General features: G+C 47.1%; 1 protein-coding gene across 1 annotated transcript in view; it reads left to right on the forward strand.

Moving 5' to 3' along the window:
* Nucleotides 1-24,441, forward strand: part of Cabin1 (calcineurin binding protein 1) — a 130,874-nt gene that overhangs the window by 25,212 nt on the left and 81,221 nt on the right. Inside the window, 10 exon segments of the mRNA XM_052744675.1 lie at nucleotides 940-1,092; nucleotides 1,977-2,171; nucleotides 5,989-6,162; nucleotides 6,164-6,232; nucleotides 7,738-7,894; nucleotides 10,768-10,883; nucleotides 18,225-18,386; nucleotides 19,850-20,056; nucleotides 20,212-20,357; nucleotides 24,020-24,281. Coding sequence (XP_052600635.1) covers nucleotides 940-1,092; nucleotides 1,977-2,171; nucleotides 5,989-6,162; nucleotides 6,164-6,232; nucleotides 7,738-7,894; nucleotides 10,768-10,883; nucleotides 18,225-18,386; nucleotides 19,850-20,056; nucleotides 20,212-20,357; nucleotides 24,020-24,281 — 1,641 coding nt within the window.

Below are 24,441 nucleotides of genomic sequence, written 5' to 3' on the forward strand. Positions count from 1 at the left end.
AGGGCAGAGAACTGGCTATATTGAGGAAATGTACATTCATAACTCTGCTGGACTTGGTGTGAGGAAGTGGGGCATGGTGGTAGATTGCCAGCATGTCAGCCACCCAAGCATGGCTGCCATTCTGGAACGTACCTCAGTGCCCACCACAGGGCTTTGGGAGGGATCCTGTGTTCCCCAGCAACTCCTACTCAAGACTGTCTTGATGGTTCCTTTATATTTTCCTAAGAATGCTCAGCAAGTAACACGAGAACGAACAGAGCGCTCCAAAAGGAACTACTTACCTGCTTTTTGAGGGTCTAGGCAGGCTTCTCGTTTGGGCCTCGGTAGGAAGGCCAGAGTGGCTTGGCTCTTCACAGTACCCATCACTGCTGGTTCCTGGTGCACTGAGAGAGCGTGTCAGAGACAGCCTGGATCGCAGCAGCTGCAGCAGCAGCTCGTTCTGGGGGAAGCAGCATGGTTAATGTGAAGAAGGTCAGGTCTAGAGTTAGGACAGGCCTTGGTTTTAACTCTGCGTCTGCCAGACACCTGGCTGTGCTGAGGTGGCATTGGTGTCTTCACCTATGACATGGTGAATGATGCTTTGTCTCACAGAGTTGTGGTATGGATCACTCATTATTAATTAGTCATTCAGCAGATGTTTGTTTAGCTCCACTTTTCTGGAGAGCCCCTTTTGGTGGTGGGGTGAGGGCCACAGCAATAATTGAATTAAAAACTTCGTGGCGCATGTCTGTAATCCCAACACTTAGAGGAAGAGAGTTTAAGGCCAACCTGTAGTCCATAGTATCAGATTAGCCTGGACTACAAAACCCTGTCTTTTAGCAAATAAACAGAAGCCCGCTTAAGGGTGTCTGCGTCTAGTGAATCAGGAATGTATGGGACCAGACAACACAATTAGCTCTCTACTTTTTGCTCCCATTCCTTGGTTTTTCCTCTGTCTAGGGAGACATGGAACAAGCCCTAGAGAACTATGACATCTGCACAGAAATGCTCCAGAGCTCCAGTGCCATCCAGGCAGAGGCAGGGGCTGAGCAAGGAGACATTGTCATCCGGCTGCCCAACCTTCACAATGACTCCGTTGTTTCTCTCGAGGAAGTGAGTAGACGTTTTTCATGGTATTTTCTTGGTGGGAGACTTACTCTGCGTCGATCTAGTCAGACCGGACCTGATCTGCTCCTGTGGAATAAGAGATGCCTGCATGCTGAGCAGAAGGTCCTGGACGAGGGCAGAGCAGGTCTAGGGAGACAGTCCTGGCACAGACTCCATTGGCAGAGAGCTTGTCCCAGCGGCAAGTGTGGAAGCTTTGACCAAGTGTGATTTGGAAGTGTTGTTGCTCAGCCCCAGCAGGACTGGAGGGAAGTGCTGGCTGTGCAGACCAGAGCTGATCTGGCTGTGGGACTGGAAGAGCAGTACCGTGTGTGTGCCAGGCCTCTTTGGATGGCTCTTTTGTCACAGTGCTCCCTCTGCCCTGCTGCAGTTCTACATCTGATGTGTTCACCTGGCTGCAAGCTTCTACCTCCCTCTACCTTTGTTTCAGGCTAAGACCAGGCGCTCTGCTGCCTGTGCCAGAAAGGGCCCTGTGGGTCAATAATGTGTGTCGACCCCTGGCTCATTCTCTGAGACTGTGGCAGCCAGGCAGCCTATGGTTGTTGAAGTTGGGCTTTTTGAACTGTGACCAGGAAGCTTTCACACTGTTTTGGCAGTTACTATTCAAGAACTCCGCTGCTTCTGCAGTGGCTGTGTGTTTGGTTTTAAAGACTTGAATATACCTTGGTGTTAGCATGAATATTTTTGAAGGAGTATGGGCATTGTGTGAACACAGATATTGTTGAGTGGGGAGTCTAGTATGTTTTCACTGAAACGGAGTGCTAGAGTATAGTCTTGGCTTTCTCGTTTGGATGCGAGGACTCAAACGTTGGCTAAGTGCAGGGAGGAGGTGAGGGATTTGCCGTTAGGCAACATTTTTGGACCTTTTTCAGATTGATAAGAACCTGAAGTCTCTGGAAAGGTGCCAGTCGCTGGAGGAGATTCAGCGACTGTTTGAGGCAGGTGACTACAAGGCTGTGGTGCATCTGCTCCGGCCCACCTTGTGTACCAGTGGGTTTGACCGAGCCAAACACCTGGAGTTTATGACTTCCATTCCTGAGAGGCCAGCCCAGCTGCTTCTGCTGCAGGTATGTGCTCACCATTGGGTCCCCATCCATGTTTATATTGCCTTTGCCTCTGTGTGTGTGTGTGTGTGTGTGTGTGTGTGTGTGTGTGTGTGTGTGTGTGTGTGTGTGTGTACACACCTCTGGAAGTTCTGAGCTAGCCTTTGAAAACATGTAACTGGAAGAGAACAGTGGGAGTTTAGCCTACCCTCTAAGATGATGCTAGATCAAAGATACAGTCAAGACTGGGATAATGTTAGAACCTAGGAGTTTAGATTTTAGTATTAGGCGTGGCTCAAGGTGAGCCTACACTTGACTGAACTTTTGCCAGACAGAGGAGGACAGAATAGTCAAGGTATCATCCACCTATCATCTACTCATTTGTTAATCTGTTTTTATTGCATTGTAACTTAATTTTGAGTAGATGTAAAACTGATAAGATCTGTGCAGTGTAAAGAATCAAGATAAAATACAGACTGATATTTGACTGCATGTTGAAGAAAAATGCTAGCATTGTGTTTGAAGTCATGTGTGCCCTCCTGACTCCTTTGATGCCTCTTGTTCATGTTGTTGATGCTGTACCTCCCACATAGCGAACACTGTGGAGATGCCCCAGTCAGTATTACCACTGCCCTCTGTCCTGAATTGGATAGACACAAACATGGGTGCTAGTAACGTTTTTGATGACAAGCCTGGAATTCTGTCTCCTTATGGTTTATGCACTAACCACAGTCTATATATTAACTTATTGGGTACTTTCCCTTCCAGTTTGGAGAGAATAGTAATATTCCAGCCTTTTCATTTGGCATTTTAATCATTAGCTTTGTTGAACTGGGAAATACCCTAGGAGATAAGGCTGTGAGAACAAATGGGGAGCCTTCTCAGCCATGGTAGGAGGGGAGGGAAGAGCGGTAGAAGGCAGGCTTTAGCTCCTGGCCTAGGAGGTGAGGCAGGACACGGTGAGCCTAATGAAATGTGCCTGACCTTAGTTACCGTGAAGGGTTGCTTAGAATGATAGTGTGTGGAGAGCTAGCCTTTGATGAATGATCCAGTGGAGTATGAATGGAGGAGGGAAGGGGCCAGCCCTCTCTACTCTGAAGGATGGCTCGAATGCTCAGATGTTGTCTTGTTCCTGCTAGTGATGTCATCAGTAGATGTGGCTGGGTGCTCATTCCTTGGGAGGAGTGTTGCCCTGTATTTTATGGGCTGTTCTGAAGTCTGGGTCATGTACTGTGGAGCTTCTGCTTCTAGGAAGAAATGATTTCCATTGAGAGTGCTTTCTATTGATTGGAGTGATTTTTTTTTTTAAATAATTAAAGGTAATATGTTTTCTCATTGGATCTTGATAGTTTTGTTTTTTTTTTGTTTGTTTTGTTTTGCCAGTATGTTGTTTACTTTTAAATCATGAAGTTGATTCTTATTTTGTTTGTTTTTATATACAAAGTTCTCAGTTTTTATGTTGTCAGAATCTTTTCATATTTTCAAATGGTTTTGATTTTGTTCTTTGTAAGTTTGTTTCATGTACTTAGATACCATTTCCTCAGCTGGAACAATGCCCATCTACTCAAGTTATTCCATACAGAGGACTGGCATTCCTCTGTACCTGGCAGTAGTCAGGAAGGCTGCAGTGTTCTAGAGGGAGGAGGCAGGAGGCTGGACACCACCAACTGGACAAAAGTACATTTGCCCTTACTGGCCTCCAGCAACGGCCATGTTTTGTTTTACATGTTTTAACCTGCCTGCTTTGGCATTTCTGGAGTGGGGATCAAATTCAGAATCCTTCTCATGGATAGGGGGATATAAGAAAGAGGTCCCAGTTTAGCAAGCTGCTCTTTATGTTCCTCGGTATAGCAATGGTTCCTTCTTGTTGAGTTAATTTTAGATGTTACTATCCTTTTTAACTGAACATTGTTGGTCTGTAAGAACCCTACTGATTTTCACCTGTTTATTTGAACCTTGTCCCTCAATGAGATTCCTGTTCCTTTTTATTGTTTTCTGTTTATTTGTTTGGATATGCAGTGATGTTGCCCACAGAGAGTGCTAATTTGGTTTCTACACTAGTTGGCAGCTGATCTGCTTTTTTGCTCACTCTGGCCCTGAGCCGTATGTTCTGTTAGAGCATTATTGGCAGATTCTCATCTTTGCCAACTTTGACAGAAATCTGAATTCATGTTGTTTTACATTTGCCTCTTGCGTGGTCAGTTTTGATCAGAAAGAGTCAGTTGGGATTTGGACCTCACAGGTATACTCCTTAGCCCATCCCCCAGTGGCTCCCTGGTCAAGGAAGCTGCTTTCTCTTAGAAGCAGAGGCTCCCTTTTCCTGGCTTGGTGAGTTGGGAGAAAGTTTTGTGTTCAATTTTGCAATATATTCCAGAGGCATTTGGAACATTTCTGCTCCCATACCTGTGTCATCCAGAGAAAGGTGGATAGGAGCTGCCACCAGGCCTAGGTAGGCTTGGGGTTGGGGGTGGTGGTGGATTCGAGCCAGATGGGCACAGGGCAGGCAATAGGTGCTTCCTGCTGGTCCAACAAGCTGCCTGTCAGATCTGTGAGTTCACAAACTGTTTGCTGAAGCACCAGCCACTGGTGAAAGCCCATTTCCCTGGTGTTTCAATGGGTTATATTCTACCCCCCCCCCCATCTCCCTCCTCAAAGGAGCATTGTAGAAAGTTGATGGCTTCCCCAGAGATTTTAACATAGAAGTCATGGCTCTGTTTGGTGTTCTAAGACTGATTTATGTCCTGGGCACTGTCCTCGGTGTGGTATGCATTTCAGTTCATGGAATACTCACGGTACCTTCAAGGAGTGATGCCATGGCTGAGGCTGAGAGGGGCTCAGCACCTTGACCCCATGTGGGCATTGGAGAAGAGGGGGCTCACAGAACGATGACTTCATCAGCTGCTGGCCAGTTGTCCATTCTGAGGCCTCAGTTCCTGCCCTCCTACCATGACATAGTCCCTCCCTAGCATGTTGTGTCACGTTGCTGGGACCGCCCTCTCATTCCTCAAGACCTGGCAGTGGAAGGACACAGTACATTGGAGAAGTGTCTCAGTTACTTTTCTGTTGTTGTGAAGAGACACCATGAGCAAGGCAACTTATAAAAGATCATTTCAGAGGGTGAGTCTGTGACTGTCATGGCAGGAAGTGTGGTAGCAGGCAGGCTCTGGAACAGTGGCTAAGAGCATGTGTTCTGATCTGCAGGTTGGAGGCAGAGAGAGGGAGACTGGGCCTGGTGTGGGCTTTTAAAGCCCCAAAGCCCTCCCCAGTGACACACCTTCTCTAACAAGGCCACACCTCCTAATCCTTCCTCAAACAGTTCTACTAACTAGGGACCAGTTTTCAAATAGGAGTCTTTGGGGCCATTCTCATTCAAACCAACACAAGAGGTAACAAAGGAATGAGTCAGTCTCAGTTTTGCTACTTGCCGACTCTGTGGTCCCATTCCCAAAGGCCCAGCTTTATAAATGGGAAGACTAGGTGCACAAGTAAAGCATTGGCCGGGCGTGGTGGCTCGCACCTTTAATCCCAGCACTCGGGAGGCAGAGGCAGGCGGATCTCTGTGAGTTCGAGGCCAGCCTGGGCTACCAAGTGAGTTCCAGGACAGGCACCAAAACTACACAGACAAACCCTGTCTCGAAAAACCAAAAAAAGAAAAATAGTACAGCATTTTCCTAGAAGCTCCTTGGCTGGTGGCCATTGCACCCGAGTCAGTGTGTGCCCTTCAAGTGCCTCCAGGCTGTCTGAAAATCTTGGCTGCTGTCCTTGTGCCCTCCCAGCCTCAGGCCTGAGGTCCCAGTGTGTAGAGCTGACAGCATACCTTTCATGTTTCTTCTGTGCTCAGGACTCATTGCTCCGGCTGAAGGACCACAGGCAGTGTTTTGAATGTTCTGACGTGGCTCTGAATGAGGCTGTCCAGCAGATGGTGAACTCAAGTGAATCTGCAGCCAAGGAAGAGTGGGTGGCCACAGTGACCCAGTTGCTGCTAGGTATCGAGCAGGCGCTGTCATCAGACAGCGGGTGGCAGCATCCTTAAGGACTCCTCCTCCAGCACTGGCCTTGTCCGGCTCACCAACAACCTCATCCAGGTAACTCCCACTCCCCTTTGCCCTGTGCTGTCTCAGCAGGTGTGTCTCTCCAGTACACCCTTCTGAGCTTCACTGATAAGCACTGTGACTTACGTACCCCAAAGGGACACGTTGGCTTCTCTGGCTAGAACTTCAGAGTTTGAGGAGGTCGCTGTCCACGGATGCAGACCTGGGGGCTGCTTCGTCTCGAGGTCTAGACTTGTTATAGCACATGGTATAACAAAGATCCTCAGACTTCCTGTTCCAGAGGGACAGAAGTAGGCTTAGAGAGGAGTCCTGTCTGCATTTAGTGGGAGGCAAGAGTGAAGACGGAGCCCAGGTCTGGCTCCCCGCTGTGCTTCCCTACCCCCACGATACCCTAGAACTTGTAGTTGAAGGGTTGCACATGAAGCCATAGATTGGCCATAGTACCCTGTGTCGCCCAGGTAGGCTTTGAGGCAGAAACCCTTTGAGTGCGCCTGCGCCCCCCCCCCCCCCCCCCCCCCCCCCCCCCCCCCCCCCCCCCCCATCTTCTAGACTTACACTCTGGCTGTGAGTATTACTACTCTAGCCTTTATTTCCCCCTCCATTTTGTTCAGCAGGTCCAGGTCTCTGCCATTTCTTTCGTGAACTGTAACAATCCTATAGTAGCCCTTTCTGTACCTTGTACCTTTTTAGCCCAGCTACTATCCTGCCACACAGGCACCTTTTAAACACTGAAATATGAGAATGTCTCCTCCTTACACATGCTGTCTGGTGTGCACTGATCCCCAGCCTGCTTCTCCTCTTACTTTCTTGGCTAAAGCTATTGTGGGCCACCCTCTGGGATCCCTGCCTGTGAGTGTGTTCTCTGCCCTCATGCATTGCCCTTTCTGGGGGTTGAGCATTCCACAGTCATTTACCTGGCACCTCAAGGGCTTGTCTCTGATTGCTCTATGCCGAGACCCCTGTTGCTGCTCTCGCTTTCATGGTAGCGTCTGTGTTTGCCCACAGGACTCAGGAGTTTCTCATGCCTGCCTGCCCCTGGGCTGTTAGCTCCCTTTGCCACAGTCAGTAATTGCATGTGGCATGAGGAAAGATCATGTGATTGTCACTGGGCATTGTGGGACTGTCTGATAATACATTGGGGTACTGCTAGGTCAGTATTCCCATGTTAGAGCTGTAGGAGTAGGCAGATGGTGTGCTCAACTCTCCCAGAAGGCATTGCAATGTGGGCTCCTTTCCAGAGGGCTGTGGGGAGGCTGATGTGGGCACTGCAGCATGGGCTCCTTTGCAGAGGGCTGCGGGGAGGCTGACGTGGGCACTGCAGCGTGGGCTCCTTTGCAGAGGGCTGTGGGGAGGCTGATGTGGGCACTGCAGCGTGGGCTCCTTTGCAGAGGGCTGTGGGGAGGCTGACATGGGCACTGCAGCGTGGGCTCCTTTGCAGAGGGCTGTGGGGAGGCTGATGTGGGCACTGCAGCGTGGGCTCCTTTGCAGAGGGCTGTGGGGAGGCTGACATGCTGTAATGTGCTGGTGCCCTTTGCCAGGTCATCGACTGCAGCATGGCTGTACAGGAGGAGCCCAAGGAGCCCTATGTCTCCTCAGTCCTGCCCTGGATCATCTTGCACAGGATCATCTGGCAGGAGGAAGACACCTTCCGTTCCCTGTGCCACCAGCAGCAGCTCCAGAACCCAGCAGAGGAAGGTGTGCCATCAGCAGGCTTGAAGGAATAGGCCTAACCCACTCGTCCTTGTCTGGGCCTGTGTGAGAGGGCCCTGAGGCCTTCTCCAGGTCTGGGAGTAGGTGCATCTTTAGTGAGCAGTCTCACTTGTTCAGCCTCTGGAGCCCTGTGGTATTTGTTTCTCATGCTGTGGGCACACCTTGGGTACCCACAGATCCTGGAGACTCTTTTGTTGCTGCTCAGTTGTTTTTAAAGTATAAATTTCTACCAATGAATGTCTGTAGAAATCTTGACAAATAGTATTAAATTGTACTTCCAAAAGACTGGTAGTAAAAAAGGTGTAACTATAAATGTTACACATATAAATGTCACTATGAAAAAAATATAAATTGTTTTTCTTATAAAAATGAAAATTACTTATGCATACCAAAGAGTTTTCTAAAAGCTACTGGCAAATGCTAGGCATCGTGGCACACACACTTAATCCCAGCACTTGGGAGGCAGAGGCAGGTAGATCTCTGAGTTTGAGGCCAGTCTAGTCTAGATAGCAAGTTCTGGGACAGCCAGTGCTACATAGAGTGATCCCATCTCAGAAAAAAAAAGAAAGAAAAACAAGCTGTGGGCAAGTAAGCAAACAAGAGGAACTGGTGTCCTCAGCTAGAGCAGCCTGCCCAGGGAAGAACGGACATGTTCTGCGGACAGGCAGGCAAGGTGCTCTCTCTTCCCCACTGTCCTGTGAACTGAGGGATGGGAGCTGACCAAATTCTGGGACAAAATCCCAGTATCCTCTCATTTATAGAGAGCTAGCTAGTGGAGGACCCCCCCCCCCCCAAAAAAAAAAAAAACCATTTGGCTTTTTCAGATGAAGGTGGGGTAAGGAAATACTTCTATCCTATGACCAGACTTAATTCCAAGGATGTGGCTCAGGGTTAAGTACACTTGTGGCTGAGTAATGAAGGACCTTATGAGCTGAGTTACTCAACTCGGACACTGAGACAGTTGTCTGTTAGGCACACCAGTTCTTATAAAATAGAGAAGCAGCAGGACCGGCCAGGAGAAGTTAGCCTGTGGTGTTGGCCTCACAGACCCTGGCTAGGCTGCCAGGGAGCTCTGGAGTGACAGTGCCTTTTCAGAATTGTCCTGTGTGGTGATATTGTGTTCCCCAATGTATTGTGCACCCTAATAAACTTATCTGGGGTCAGAGAACAGAACAGCCACTGGATAATCTAGAGGCCAGAAAATGGGGGCACACACATACCTTTAATCCTAGCATTCTGGAGGCAGAGATCCATCTGGATCTCTGTGAGTTCAAAGCCACACTGGAAACAGCCAGGGGTGGTGACACGCCTTTAATCCCAGGAAGTGGGATGGCAGGAAGCAGGAAGATATATAAGGCGTGAGGACCAGGAACTAGAGGCTTTTTAGGTCCTGATAAACTTTTAGGTTTTTAGCAGCAGTTCAGCTGAGATCCATTGTGATAAGAACTCAGAGGCTTCCAGTTTGAGGAAATAGGATTGGTTGAGAAGTTGGCAAGGTGAGGTTAGCTGTGGCCTGTTCTGTTTCTCTGATCTTTCAGCGTTCACCCCAGTAACTGGCTCCGGGTTTGTTTTTATTAATAAGACCTTTTAAGATTCGTGCCACAGTCCTGCTGTCTCATCTAGTCACTGGATGGGGGCTCATGGATGTGCATGGCCTCAGGTAAAGTAAATCCTGCAGCTGCTGTGGACATTGAAGGAGTTGACAGCTGGAGGTAGCAAGTCCTGCCCTGAGGGAAATCTCAGAAGGGAGGGGCTCGGCTGCCTCTTACACAGGGAGTTCAAACTGTAGTTTTAGGGAAGGAGAGGCAGCTTTTGTGTGGCAGAAAACTCACAATTTTTAAGCAGACCCATTTCAGGCAACTCGCAGCCACCCAGATCCAGAGCACTCTGACTACCACAGACACTCACATACACGGCAGACTCAGACACACAGACACAAAAATAAAACTTAAAGAAAAGGAAACTAAGGGGTGTGGGGATTTAGCTCAGTGGTAGAGCGCTTGCCTAGCAAGCACAAGGCCCTGGGTTCGGTCCTCAGCTCTGGAAAAAAAAAAAAAAAAGAGAGAGAGAGAGAAAGAGGAGAGAGAGAGAGAGAGAATAACATAAAAAAGGAAACTAAGGAACCCATGAAGACTGGAATGGTTTGAGCCTTTGTTATCTGAAGGGATTTTTTGGGGGGAGGATGTTTACTTTTTTTTGTTTGAGACTGACCAAATAGTAAATTTTTGTAAAACACATTTAAGCTGTGTGTAGCTGTATGCAATGCCTTCTGGTATTTTCCGTTTAAATATGTTCTGTCTTAATTTACCTTCCCCGCCCCTACAAAAAAAGAGCCAGTTAAAAGGTGCTAATGGCTTATGTATGACCCAGAGTTTCAGGAATACTGAGACTTTTTAAGGAACTTATGATAATTTAATGGTGAGCAAACATTTAATGGCAATTCAATGGTTTTTCTCCACTTCTGCAGTATTCAAGTAAACCTAAATATATAAGAATTTTCAGAAGTTGTACAGGTAGTTCAATGAGTTCTATTACTGTAACTTGTCCTTCTCTTTGAAAAGCACAGAAAGGTGCTTTGAGTGATAGGCAGCAGATGCCAGTATTGGTTCTCAGGGGCTAGGACAGTCTTGTTTTGTTTTGTGAATGAAGCATTCATTTATATTTTCTGTGTGATTTCAGTTGATTTTTGATAAGCATAGATTGCCTACTAAAGCCAGTTAAGTACTTAGAAGACAGAAACAGGAAAGAGAACAATCTGTGGTCATGTGACAGAGAAAAGTCCCTGCAGAAGAGACATGGATGCAGTCCCCTTGCCGCTGCTGTTTTCACTGACTGTCTGTTGGTCTGGCTTTTTCCAGGGATGTCAGAGATGCCCATGCTCCCGTCTTCCCTCATGCTGCTCAACACAGCGCATGAATACTTGGGCAGGAGGTCCTGGTGCTGCAATTCAGATGGGGCGCTGCTGCGATTCTATGTGAGTGATCCCTGGGTCACGGGCTGCCAGTAGGAGGTTGGGGCAGGTGGGAAAGGCGTGGAGCCCCGTTGGTTCCCCTGGGCTGGTGTTTGTCTGCCTGTGAGTGTTCTCATTGTGCATTGTTGATTAATGCTTGTATGTAATTACTGAACCTTGAAGAAAATCTGAACTTGGTTCCTGTGACTTTCCTTTCTGTTACTGTGATAAAATACCTGAGATACTCATCTTTAAAAGAGTAAAGGTTTCTTTTGGCTCATGGTTTCAAAGACTTCAGTCCATAGTTAGTTGCCTCCATTGTCTTTGAGGCTTTGGCATACCTCCTGATGAAATCACAGGTCCTGATTGTGAAGTCGGTAGCTATTACAGCGACTGTGGACGGTCTTCTGGAACTTGCCCACTAGGACTGATTGGTGCTAGCTCTCCGGGCTTATCAGAGATACGAGGCATGAACCTGGTCTCTGCTGAGTAGGAGGCCAATTAGCACCAGACAAATTACGGAGCATCAAGTGTTTTGGATGTACCAAGGGAGAGGCATCCAGCCCAGCCTGTATACCTGCTAATAAAATTTTATTGGGGCATTTATTTATTTACATAGCAATTATGGCTGCTTTTACTATGCACTGACAGGGACTAGAAGCTGCGAGTCTGCACGGCTTACAAGGCCTAAAATCCTTGTTGTTTGCCCTTTAAAAAGCTTGCTGTCTTCTGCTGGGTAGCTTTTTTGGTGGACGTAGCCTCTGCTCAGCCTTCCTCCCCAGTGCCTCCTAGTTCGCCCCTATCTTCAACGGTTTTACTACCTATCAGGATACTCCATAACGTACATCTGTGTTTGTTATTTGACTCTTCTGTGCTGCTGTTAAAGTCAGAGGGAGTAGGTATTTTTGTTCACTTGGTTTCTGAATCCAAGTGCTTAATACAGCACCTAGCACGAAAATAAATGCAAGTTTGTGTGAGTCAGGGCTCTCTAGAAGAACAGAGCTGATGGAACTGATATTAAAGGAGGTTTAGTAGACTGACTTGTAGTCTGGGTAGTCCAGTGATGTCTGTCTCACAATGGAAAAGCTGAGAATCCAGTAGTTGTTTCAGTCCATGAGGTTGGATGTCCACAGAAGTCCTAATCTGGTGCTGGAGTCTGGGAGGATTTCTTGAGAGCTGCTGGCTTTCAGTCTGTGTTGGAATCCTGAAGAAGTTGGACTTTATATATACACACACACACACACACACACACACACGCACAATTTATTTATTTTACATGATACCAGTTGCTGGAACAGAATAGATGAACTTGCCAGCAAGAGTGAAGGCAAGCAGGCAAAAAGCAAAGCTTCCTTCTTCCATGGCCTTTTGTGTGTGCTGTCACCAGAACGCATAGCGTAGGTTTAGGGTGGGTCTTCTCACCTCAATAATCCAGTTCAGAAAATCCCTCTCAGGAGTGCCCAGCAGCTTGGGTTTTAGTTGATTCTTGATGTAGTTCAGTTGACAACCAAGATTAGCCATCACAGGGTTGAAGGAGACTAAGGGTATACAGAGCTTTTGTGTGCACAGGGCCTGACAGTTTGCAAAGTCTGTATTGCTACCCAGGAGTCAGCCACGGCCTTCATTCCTCTATGAGAGAGACATCTGCTTCTAAGAGGTCTCCTTAGGCAGTGCTCTCATGCAGAGAAGCTGGGAAGATAGCTCAGTGGTTGCTGTACAGGAAGAGGACCAGAGTTCAGATCCCCTGAACCTATGTGTCTTAGAGTTACTGTTGCTATGATGGAATACCATGACCAAAAGCAGGTCGAGGAGGAAAGGGGTTATTTAAATAAAGGCTTATATTTCCATCACTGAAGGAAGTCAGGATGGTGCAGGGCATTTACCCACCAACCCCATAGCTCCCCAGAGTTTTCTTGAGTGCAAGCAGCAGGAAATATTAGATAGAAGGATTTAGAATGTGGAGATAAACAGAAAATAAAGGATAGCCTCGAGAGGGCCTAGAACCTATTCCAACGGGCCCCTATTGTCTCTTCCCCAGGGTATTTATAATAGAGACGCCAAGGGGTGGAGCAAAAGACCTCCCCAGGCACAGCCAAGTGCAGACCATCTCAGACACCTGCACTCAGGCCCGTGGTCCTAATCATCCTCTCTATGCCGACTTGCTGGGTAAAGCCACGAGGAACCTGAAAACAGGCTCCACAGGACAGGAACTCAAGCAGGGCAGAAACCTGGAGGCAGGAACTGATATAGAAGCCATGGAGGGGTGCTACTTACCGGCTTGCTCCACATGCCTTGCTCAGCCTGCTTTCTTAGAGAACCCAGAACCACCAGCCCAGTGGTGGCACCACCCACAATGTGCTGGGCCCTCCCCCACCAATCACTAATTAAGAAAATGTCTTTCATCCGGGTCTTATGGAGGCATTTTCTCAACTGAGTCTCCCTCTTCTCTGATGACTCTAGCTTGTTTCAGCTTGACATAAGAGCAGCCAGCACACTGTGTAAGTGCCCTCAGGCATGGCAGCCTGCCGTAATTTCAGTGCTTAGACACAGAGACAGGCCCCCAGAGAAGGTTGGCTAGCTAGACCAGCTGTACTGTCATGCTCTAGGTTCAGTTGAGAGAGTCTGCCTGTCTGCCTCAGTGAATAATGTAGAAAGTAACTGAGGGGGACTCCCAGTGTCAGCCCGTGCCTTCCGCACACAGTAGCACACATGTACACGAATACTCATGCACACAGGTGTTAGCCACACACACGCAGATACTCATAATACACACGCACACACGCACACGCATGAGGAGGAGAGGACCAGATGCCTTTGTAGGCTGGCTGTGTTGGGGAGTGAAATGAGGGGAAGAGTAGGCCAAAGGGCCAGTGGATTGTCCTCTTCCTGGTTTTTCTTGGGCTGTGTCTCTTGGATGCTGAATTTCATAAGCCAGATGAATTGAAAGAGAAATGATGAGTTACTGTTGTGTTTTGCTTACAGTTCCTAGTTTTCTTACTCAAGACCCATTGAGATTTCTCAGACTCCCTAGCAAATTACTTTCCTTGGATCCTGCATGACTGACTTTTCTTCCCACCTTTTCCAAGAGGCTTTCCCCATTCTGTCTACCCTGTGCCACCTGCTGCTTGGCACCTTGTAGCTGGTGTTTGTGTCTCTCTCCCCTGTTCAGTGGCATGGCTGAGGTCAAACAAGACCTTCCTGCCCTGCAGTCTGAAACATCTCTAGGTATGTGAGCCTTGGCCAACAGAGACTTCTGCCCAGTTTCTTGAATAATTGAGTGAATGCAAGAATAGCTTCATTCACTTACCCAGAAGTGCTGACTGAGCACTCATCATTCTAGGTACTGTGGGAGTTAGGAGTGTAAATAATTTTCATCCAGGTGTATGGTCTGACATAAAGGATTGTCTTTTTTGAGACAAGGTTTCATTCATGTAGTCCAAGTTGACCCAAAACTTGCTGTTGTAGCCAAGGATGACCTTGAATTCCTGATCCTCTTGCCTCCACCTCCCAAATGCCGAGATAATGGGTGTGTGCCACTATTACCCTACAAGGATTGTGTCTTGAGAATGCTTTGAGGCTAACATCCTTTTGTTTGAATTGTTTCTCCTTGGATGGAGTGCAAATGTTCTCTGAAAGACATCCTGTAAGGTTGTATCTTGTCTTGAATTAGTGGTCTTTTTCTGGTGTTGTGTTTTAGTTGAGGAATTCTTACCTATTCCTCTACATTTTGCTCAGGTAGTCTCTTACCTGTAAACTACTACCTTCTGGATGGTTCTCTCTTACACTGTATGCCGTGTGCTCAGATCGTGTGTATACTAATAATCTACTATATTTGCTGGAAATGTGCCTTCTGATTAAAAAAGATGACATCATGTCTGTCATTAAGCAGGTTTTAGGCTAAATTATTACATATCTATTAGTGAACACTATATAATTGATGGAATTTTAATATTCCAAAATTTTAAAAAAATGTGGTGTGTGTGTGTGTGTGTGTGTGTGTGTGTGAAAGAGAGGTACAGAGACAGGCAGAGAATGATGTGGAGAAACAGAAGAGAGAGACAGAGAGCAAGCACATGGACCACGTTGCATGTATGGAGGTCAGAAGACAACTTTTAGGGCTTGGTTCTCTTCTCCCACCTTGTGGGTTCTGAGGATTGAACTCAGTTTTCCAGGCTTGGTGGTAAGTTCCCTTACCTGCTAAGCCATATTACCAGACCAACTTTTAAAACTATGTAAGAAAATATGTAGTATTTAACTTCTTGCAGCTTCTTGCCTTTATTCATTTCAGTACACAAGTATATTCACATTGGTAGAAGTAAATCTGGTTTGTTTTAATTGCTTTGTTGGATACTATTGTATGAATACATAAACTATTTTAAACTTCTAGTGTGGAAAATTCCAAATATATATTAAAATAGAAACAGTAGTATAGTATAGTTCCAAATACTGAGTGTTAAGTCATTATTGTGATACATGGTCACTCCCATGCCATCCTTATCCCATCTCTTACTTTTAATTAAATCTTAGACATTGTATATCATTTTCTCTGTAAATACTTGTTTCCATAATTTTAAAAAGATCCCCTAATGATGGTATTAAGGTGTTTTTTGATTTTTGTTTTTGTTTGTTTGTTTTTTTAAATCCATTTGGGGGATAAGTGGTATGATGGTAACATCTACCACCAATTTGTGTTCTGGGTGCATGTGCACATGTTTATAAAAGGAATGCACAGCCAGGTTGTATACTGTGGAATTCCAGTACTTGGAATGCAGAGGCAGGAGGATTTGGAGTTTGAGGCCAGCTTGGGCAGAAAAAGACTTTGTTTCAGAACCCCCAGATGTCAAGGCTGAGGACATAGCTTAGTGGCTGAATGCTTATCCACCATGTGAAAGGCCCTGAGCTCAACCCCAGCCTGCAAAACCCAAAACCTTGTTTACTTGAGCATAGTGCCACATGGCTAGTATTCAAATACTGTGACAGGAGAATTGAGTTGAGCATGAGGCCATCCTAGTCTACAGAGTGAGACCCTGTCCCAGAAATCAACCAAATAACAAACAAACAAACAAAACAAACAAACAAACAAAAAGCCCTGTTAGAAGGCATAGTGATGCAAGTCTGTGATCTCAGCCCCCAGAAAGCTGAAAAGGGGGTGGATCGTGAAGTCAGGATCAGCCTAGAGTATATAGTGAGTTCCAGGCCAGCTTGAGCCACATAGCAAGACTCAAAAAGAAAAAAAATTGAATCAAATCATAGACCTCTCAGGACCTAAGAACACCCTGACTCCAAACACCAAAACCAAACAAACACTGTTGTCTGTCTCTCCCTCCATTGGGCTATCCCACCACATCCACAGCGTGGTTTTTTTTTTTTTTTTTTGGTTTTTCGAGACAGGGTTTCTCTGTGTAGCTTTGCGCCTTTCCTGGATCTTGCGCTGTAGACCAGGCTGGCCTCGAACTCACAGAGATCCGCCTGCCTCTGCCTCCCGAGTGCTGGGATTAAAGGCGTGCGCCACCACCGCCCGGCTCACAGCGTGGTTTTTTAACACCATGTTTTCTCTGAGTGTAGTGACTTATCCCTATAATCCCAACACGTGGGTGACTGAGACAAGAGAATTGATGTGAGTTTCAAGTCCAGTCGGGGCTCTAATGAGAGCCTGTCTCAAAAAACTAAGAATGAAACAAAACTAGCCAAACAACACCAAAAACGCGTGTTTTCAAATTGTTAAAAATAATTGTTTTAGTTTGTGTGTGTGTGTACATATATGTGTACGTTTGTTATGTTCAGGTGTGTGTGTGTTTATGTGCCCGTGTTGTATGTGCTCGTGTGTGCATGTGTACATGTAGGTGTGTAGATATGCATGTGTACACATGCTCATGTATATGCAGGATGTGTGGGTGTCTGTATATAGAAGCCGGGGACAACATCAGGTGGACAACATCAGGTGTTTTTCCTCGTGTGCTGTGCCTCATTAGGCTGGCTGGATAGCTCCAGGCCCACCTGGTTGTGTCTCCAGTGCTGGGACTGACAAGCACACACCACCACACCCCACTTGTTAATGTGAGTTCTGGGGATCAAACTTAAGGCCTTCGCATGTCAGTATAGCAAGCACTATATATACTGAGCTATCTCCCCTGACCCGCTGCCAGACCCGTATACTATAGACGCCGATCTAAGAGGATTCCTTTGTTCTTTTTCTTTGTAACACTCTACAGTTATTGATGAGGTTGTGTGCTTTTTGCCACATCCTGTGCAGCTTGGGTTCTGGGGTTCTGGACAGGGACAGTGAGGAATAAAGAAAGGGCAGATACACATAAGTTAAGTGGATCAGGTAAGAGATCTCTGACTGCTCCCTCTACCAACCTGCCACCAGCCTGGAACCTTAGCATGTTCCTTAGGCATACAGAGCGGGAGGGCTTAGTTAGGAATGTGTATTTATCAAAAGTTGGGTATAAATTTAGTTATACCATTTCATAGTCAGAGATATAACTGGTTTGCTATATTGTTGTAGTCAGTAAGTTTCCCCAGTCCTGCCAGTCCCCACAGTCCACAGCCCACTTATGAAATAATCACTTAGAAGCTTATATTAATTATAACCATTAGCTTAGGCTTATTACTGACTAGTTCTTACACTTAAATTAACCCATAATTTTTATTTATGCTTAGCCATGTGGCTTGGTACCTTTTCTCAGTTCTGCCTTGTCATCTTGTTTCCTCTGTGTCTGGCTGGCGACTCCTTACTCAGCTCTTCTTCCCAGAATTCTCCTCATCTGCTTGCCCTGCCTATATTTCCTGTCTGGCTACTGGCCAATCAGCATTTTATTTATCAACCAATCAGAGCAATACCTACTCACAATGTACAGAAAGACATCTTGTTCCTATGTCCTCTGATTCTCAATGATGTTTTTATTGGAGAGGGATTTTCCTCAGCCCCCGTGGGACTTATAGCTGGTTGTTTATAACACCATTTCCTCCATTGGAATCTGAACGTTTAAAAAATAGAGTCTATGTCAAACTGTGCCTCATAAAAGAAGCTGCTCAGTAAACGCACACTCAGCAAATGGGTAGAGATGTTGCCTGGGCATAGAGTAGCTAATGATGTTGGCAGATGCTGGCTAAGTGTGCTAAAGCCAGGCTGCTCACACACCTTGAAGGAGCCTACTGCCAGATGCACCCAGAGCAGTTCTGTAGAGATAACAAGTCTTTTCTAGGAAGCAAGTGTTTGGAATCTAGCCACACAGGGACCCCAGACATTACCTCCTTGGGTTAAAGTAGTTGATAAAGTGGTGGTCTCCCTGGGATCTTGTTCTGACATGGAGGCTGAGCCTGTAGACTGTGTCCTGAGGCATCTTTTCCCACCTGCCATAGGTGCAAGTTCTCCAAAAGGAGCTTGCTGCGTCTGCCTCTGAAGACACTCACCCCTACAAGGAGGAGCTAGAGACTGCCTTGGAGCAGTGCTTCTATTGCCTTTACAGCTTCCCCAGCAAGAAGAGCAAGGCCAGATACCTGGAGGAACACTCGGCCCAGCAGGTAAGGCTGCTACCCCAGGCCCGGGGAGGGGCGGCTCTCAGGAAGAGGAGAGTTCCTTACAGGACATCAGATTTGTTACAGTGCACTAAGATGGTTGATGGTTGATCAAAGGAAAGGGTTTTCCTACAAGATGTCACTCATAATGGATTTATAATGCAACATTGGCATATTGTCAGTCCTAGGTTTATTTGTAGTTTGGTTTACACACATAATTACATAGATCTTTTCTTTTTCATTTGTTTTTTCCAGAGCACTATTGGGTACATTATGTCATGGCTAATATCTTCAGCCATTCTTCAGTCTTAGATATTCTATACCTTAAAGTATAGGGTCCTTAGGATGGCACATCCACTGTGGCCCAGAGGTGTGGAGCCTAAGCTTCCCAGTTATGATTGATTCTTCCTGCCCCCCCTCCCCCCCATGCACATACATCTGATCTGGCCAAGTCACATGGTTTCACAGATCATAACCTTCAGTTTCCAGCATTTGTTTTTTTAGAGACTTAACCAGGCATGAGTCCTAAAAGCAATTTCTTGGACAAGAGATGTATTTTGGTTGGTAGAGTGCTTTTGTAGCGTAGATGAAGCCCTGGGTTTTATCACTAGCATCATGTAAAACCAGGTGTGGTGGAGCATGCCCTTGGGATGGGGGGCAGGATCGTTAGAAGTTCATAGTGAGTTCATGGCCAGCCTGGACTACATGAGATCCAGGATTGAGGTGAGTGGAGAGGTGGCTCAACAGTTAAGGACACTTGCTGCCCTTGCAGAGTACCTGTGTTTGGTTTCCAGCATCTATAACAACGGGTGGCTGTCACCTTTAATTTCTTCTCCAGGGGACCTCTTCTGTCCTATGTGGACACCTGCACACGTGTGGCATGTCCATATACACATAAAGTAAAATAAGATTTAAAAAAGTAATTTCTTGCCGGGCGGTGGTGGCGCACGCCTTTAATCCCAGCACTCGGGAGGCAGAGGCAGGCGGATCTCTGTGAGTTCGAGGCCAGCCTGGTCTCCAAAGCGAGTTCCAGGAAAGGCGCAAAGCTACACAGAGAAACCCTGTCTCGAAAAACCAAAAAAAAAAAAAAAAAAAAAGTAATTTCTTGACTAACAATACTAAAAACTTAATATTTAACATAGAATTATCTTTATCATTTACTCTCATTCATTAAGAAAGTTAAATATTTCTGTTTGAGAGTAATTACCTTAACACATAATTTTGTGCAGTGATATCCTCAGGAAGCTTGAGACTTATACCAACCCGAAAACCAGAAGACTTAGGCTTTTTAGGCGGCTGGAATGGAGGCTTACCTGGCCATTGCAGATTAAAGAAGTAGAGCTGGAACATGCTTTGCAGTCACAGCATGCTGTGACCTCATTGCGTTGAGCACAGTGTGCTCTCACAGAGGAGCGTCTCCTTATTTCTTAGCCTTCATGTACTATGAGTCTGCATCTGTCTTTTTCCAGGTGGACCTCATATGGGAAGATGCCCTGTTTATGTTTGAGTATTTTAAGCCCAAGACCCTACCTGAATTTGATAGCTACAAGACCAGCACTGTTTCTGCTGACTTGGCCAACCTCCTGAAAAGAATTGCTACCATCGTGCCCCGCACAGAGAAGCCAGCTCTGAGCATGGACAAAGTCTCTGCCTACATTGAGGGAACCTCAACTGAGGTGGGCCTCAGGGAAGATGGGGTGGTGGGGCTTCCTCTCAAGCCCTGCTTCCTGTCTGCTCCGCACCACCTGCTAGGGTCTGTGGAAGACGGGTTGGTAGTTTACACCTGCATACTTGACTCCACCTCTTCTGAACTTGCCCTCTCTCGTGCCAGGTACCCTGCCTTCCAGAAGGGGCAGATCCCACCCCTCCAGTGGTGAATGAGCTCTACTACCTCCTGGCTGATTATCATTTCAAAAACAAGGAGCAGTCTAAAGCCATCAAGTTCTACATGCATGATATTTGCATCTGCCCCAACAGGTGAGTGATATTGTGTGAAGCCAGGCTGCTGCCAGGAGACCTGCCAGTTCTTCAGTGAGCCAGTAGAAAGTTTCTTGTCTGTGGCAAGATAATGGAAAAGAAATGGCCTAGCATTCTCGAGCATAGAAGACTTCTTTTCTAGAGTCCTATGGGAGGTATACTGGGGTCAGCAAAGGTAAAGGTGACCTTTTGGATCCTGGTGTACAGGACAGAGAAGTAGTACACAGCCCCATACTGTTTTGTCCTGCTTCCTTTCCTGGTAGCAGGAACCAGGACAACTCTTTAATGAGGGTTGCTTTTGGGGCTTAAGAGGGAGTAGCAGGGGTGAGAGATGGTTCAGTGGTTAATAGCACCCACATGGCCACTGTCATTCCCGTTGTAGGATCTCACACCCTCTTCTGACCTCCATGGGCCCCAGGTACACACATGGTGCACATACATACCCGAAAAACACATATGTAGAATAAACTATGTAACTAAAGAGGACTACTAGAAAAGCTGGAGCCCGGGGGGTTGGTTTGTTTTTGCCGTGCTGTGATGTTCCATCATTGGCAGTGAGGTTTGTCCTGACGTTGTGTGTAGGAGCCCGTGTGCACGAGGCTTGTGCTTCCTCTGTAGAGCCCCACTGAGCGTCCTCCTAACATGTAATGAATTTTCAGAACTAAGCATTCTGAAGGGCTCTGCTCTACTCATGAAGCTCAGTACACTTGACTAAAGGGACTGTCTGGAAAGGTAGGCATAGTCAGATGAGGTTACCCTGTACCCAGTCTGTGTCTAAAGGTAAAGCCCTGCAGGCAAGCTCCCCCGAAGTACTTAGGGCTACCATGGTGGCTGCCCTTGGACCATGGGTGAGCACAGAACTACCCTGTGCTAGGAAACCACAGAATTCACCTTTCTGCAGCCTACCTGGGCAAGGGCAGAAGGGACTGGGCTCCGAACAGAGAAGCAAGTTTGTAAGACGTCACCCTCAGAAGGCCCCTTTTTGTTCAGCCTGCAGTTTCCTCCTATCAGGGAGCCATGTGCTTAAAGTCCTGGCTGTCTTTGGTATCACAACTACTTCAGTTGTGATAGCACAGACCTGCGCTTACACTGGCTGAGCTTGTGCTGTGGATGACATTGTCCATCACCAGCTGCCCCATCTAAAAAGTGGGAGTAATGACGTCAGGCACCTGGCTTGGCTCCTCTCACTTGCAGGTCCACAGGTGAGAGTCCTAAAGACTCAAGTAGACCTCTCTCCACTCCAGTGGTTCTCAACCTTCCTAATGCTGCGACCCTTTAATGCAGTTCCTCATGGTGTGGGTGACCCCCAACCATAAAATTACTTCATTGCTACTTCATAACTGTAATTTTGTTACTGTTATGGATGTAATATAAATATCTGATATGTGGGAGATTTGATATGTGACTCCCAAAGGGGTCACAACTCACAGGTTGAGAACCACTGCTTTCGTCTCTACATCATCTGTTTAGAGGATGTCAGCCTGTTAGATCCAGCCCACTGTGTGCTGAGATGTCTTTCTCTGAGGACTGGCCCCAGTGTAGAAAGGGTTTTGTCAGCTTGGTGCTAAGTCTCAGCCTAGAGCTGCCTTAATTCTGAGCTCCACAGGCAGATAGCAGTGGAGACTGGAGTTCTGTTTGCTCCTTGGTACTAGCTGGAGTACAAGTTGGATATTTATATTCTTCCTTGAGCCTTTTGAGAGGGGTGAAGCCCATGATAGATGGCTGAGTGGACAGTAGCATCCTGATTGTACTGTTGGAGGTTCCTGTGATGATAACTGGCAGTTTTCCTTCCCTTTCATTGAGCTTTCCTGCTTTTTTGCTGAACTGGAAGAGGTACCAAATTAGATAGGCATTCTGGGATGGAGGTGGGACTAAGACCTAGTTCAGCTGAGCAGGAAACAGTTCTGAGCCCAGCACCAGGACTGAACCTGCTCTGCACAAATGAGAGCCCAGAATGTGGCCTCTGGATCCTTCTTCCTCCTGGGGTCACACTATCACTGAGCCATAGGCATCCCTGCAGGCTTGCCCGCACTCCCAGAGAATGGGTTGTGTGGTGCTGTACCTGAGTCTGACACTTAACAGCAGGAGGGGTCACTCTTACTAGGACAGGAGCATGCTTGTTTTTCTCTGTGGGTTTTTTTTTTTTTTAAATGCATATGGTTGTTTTGCCTGCATGTATGTCTGTGCGTTACATGTATGTCTGTGCATGTGGAGGCCAAGAGGGAGTATCAGGTCCCCTGGAACTGCAGTTAGAGATGGCTGTGAGCTGCCATGTGGGTGCTGGGAACTGAACCCAGGTTCTGGAGAGCAGCCAGTGTTCCTAACTACCGAGCCATCGCTCCAGCCTGCTTCTTAGTTTTCATGGTGATGCCGCTCTGCTTTGGTTACTCCATGTGTGGAGGAAATAGTTCTCATGCCACCACATAGGCGCTGTCACAGCATGTCTCCTTTCCTCAAGGAAACTTCTCCCAGAGTCGTTGGATATCAAAAAGATGTCCATGCTGTGAAATTGGCCCTGGTGAAGAATTTGCCACTTAAGCCCTTCCCCCCATTCCCTTCTCCAGAGTAGCCAGAGCAGAGCCAGGGAAGAACTGCTGGTGGCTTTGGGCCCCAGGCCCCAGGAAAAAGGCTGCTATCAGAAGCCTCTCACATGAGGGGAGTGTCTTCTTCCTGGCTCTCCTGTCACCACTGGGTCTTTGGAGCCTCTCGGGTTTGGTTTGCCTCTGCCATCTCTTGGGATGATCGGGCAGCTCTGGATGGCAGTTAGCCAGTGTAAACTCACACCGGGGAATTTAAGGGGAGGTGGGCTGAACTGATGGTGTAGGGAGGGGGCAGCATCAGCCTTTTCTGTTTTCTGGACTAGCACTAGAAAACAGCTCTCCAGGAACTCCGAAATCATCTTGGTCCTGGTATGGTGTCGCCATGGCTACTCATCTTGTCCCAGACTCTTGTGTGTTCCTGCCTTGGCTTCTTTCGAGTGATCTCAGAACCATCAGGTCCCAGCCCTTAGCTGTCACCTTGTTCGTTTTACTGCTGGGATCTGAGCTGAGAGCATAGGCTCCCCAGAGAACAGGAATGGAGTGAGTGGCTGGGGGCCCACGCTTCTCTGTTCCCTGAGCTCTGGCTTGGTGAGAATAGGAGCCTCAGGAGGAAAGGACACTGAAGTCTCTTTGTAGCCTCAGCTGGACCCCTCTTTTGAGGACACTCTTGCAAGTGTCCCGTTCCTTTCCACCAGAGCAGTACCATGGGCAACCCTTTACTGCTGGGGAACAGAGCCCCAAAGCCCATCTATTAGAACAGTTGTTGAGTGCTTGCAAAGTGCTAAGGGACATAGAAGAAACATTTTGTCTCTTAGCACACCATACCTCATCCGCATGAGGTTGACCTTCTTAACTATAGGTGATGATGCACTATTGTTATGATCAAGGCTATGACAAAGCTATTCCAGGTCATGATCCTGACTGTGTGGAATAGCCAAGCTGGGCTTTGAGCCTTTGTGTGTGAGCAGGACTTCCATGATGCCCTGGGGACAGTAGTGTTGTTTTTTTTGTTTTTGTTTTTGTTTTTGTTTTTTGAGACAGAGTTTCTCTGTGTAGCTTTGCACCTTTCCTGGAACTCACTGACAGTAGTGTTTTTAGCTGATACTTTTGTCACTACCGTAGGTTCGATTCCTGGGCAGGCATGGCTCTGGCCCGGGCCAGCCGAATTCAGGACAAGCTGAACTCAAATGAGCTGAAGAGCGACGGACCCATCTGGAAACACGCCACACCTGTTCTGAACTGCTTCCGGAGGGCCCTTGAGATTGACGGCTCTAATTTGTCCTTGTGGATTGAGTATGGCACCATGTCCTATGCCTTACACTCATTTGCTTCCCGCCAACTGAAGCAGTGGAGAGCTGAGCTGCCTCCAGAGCTTATACAGCAGGTGAGGAGGGTGCTGCCGATGGGTCTGCTATCCTCTGGCTAGCTAGACTGCCTTGGGTCCCTCCTGCTCTTTGTTCTTACCCTCACATACATGTATCCTGTCAGCGATAGCTTTGTTCCTTGGGCTTTGGGTACCTAGTCCATGGACAGGCATTTCAGAG

This window comes from Peromyscus californicus, unplaced genomic scaffold, assembly GCF_007827085.1.
Source record: "Peromyscus californicus insignis strain IS unplaced genomic scaffold, ASM782708v3 Scaffold_19__1_contigs__length_69161282, whole genome shotgun sequence".
Classification (NCBI taxonomy): Eukaryota; Metazoa; Chordata; class Mammalia; order Rodentia; family Cricetidae; genus Peromyscus; species Peromyscus californicus.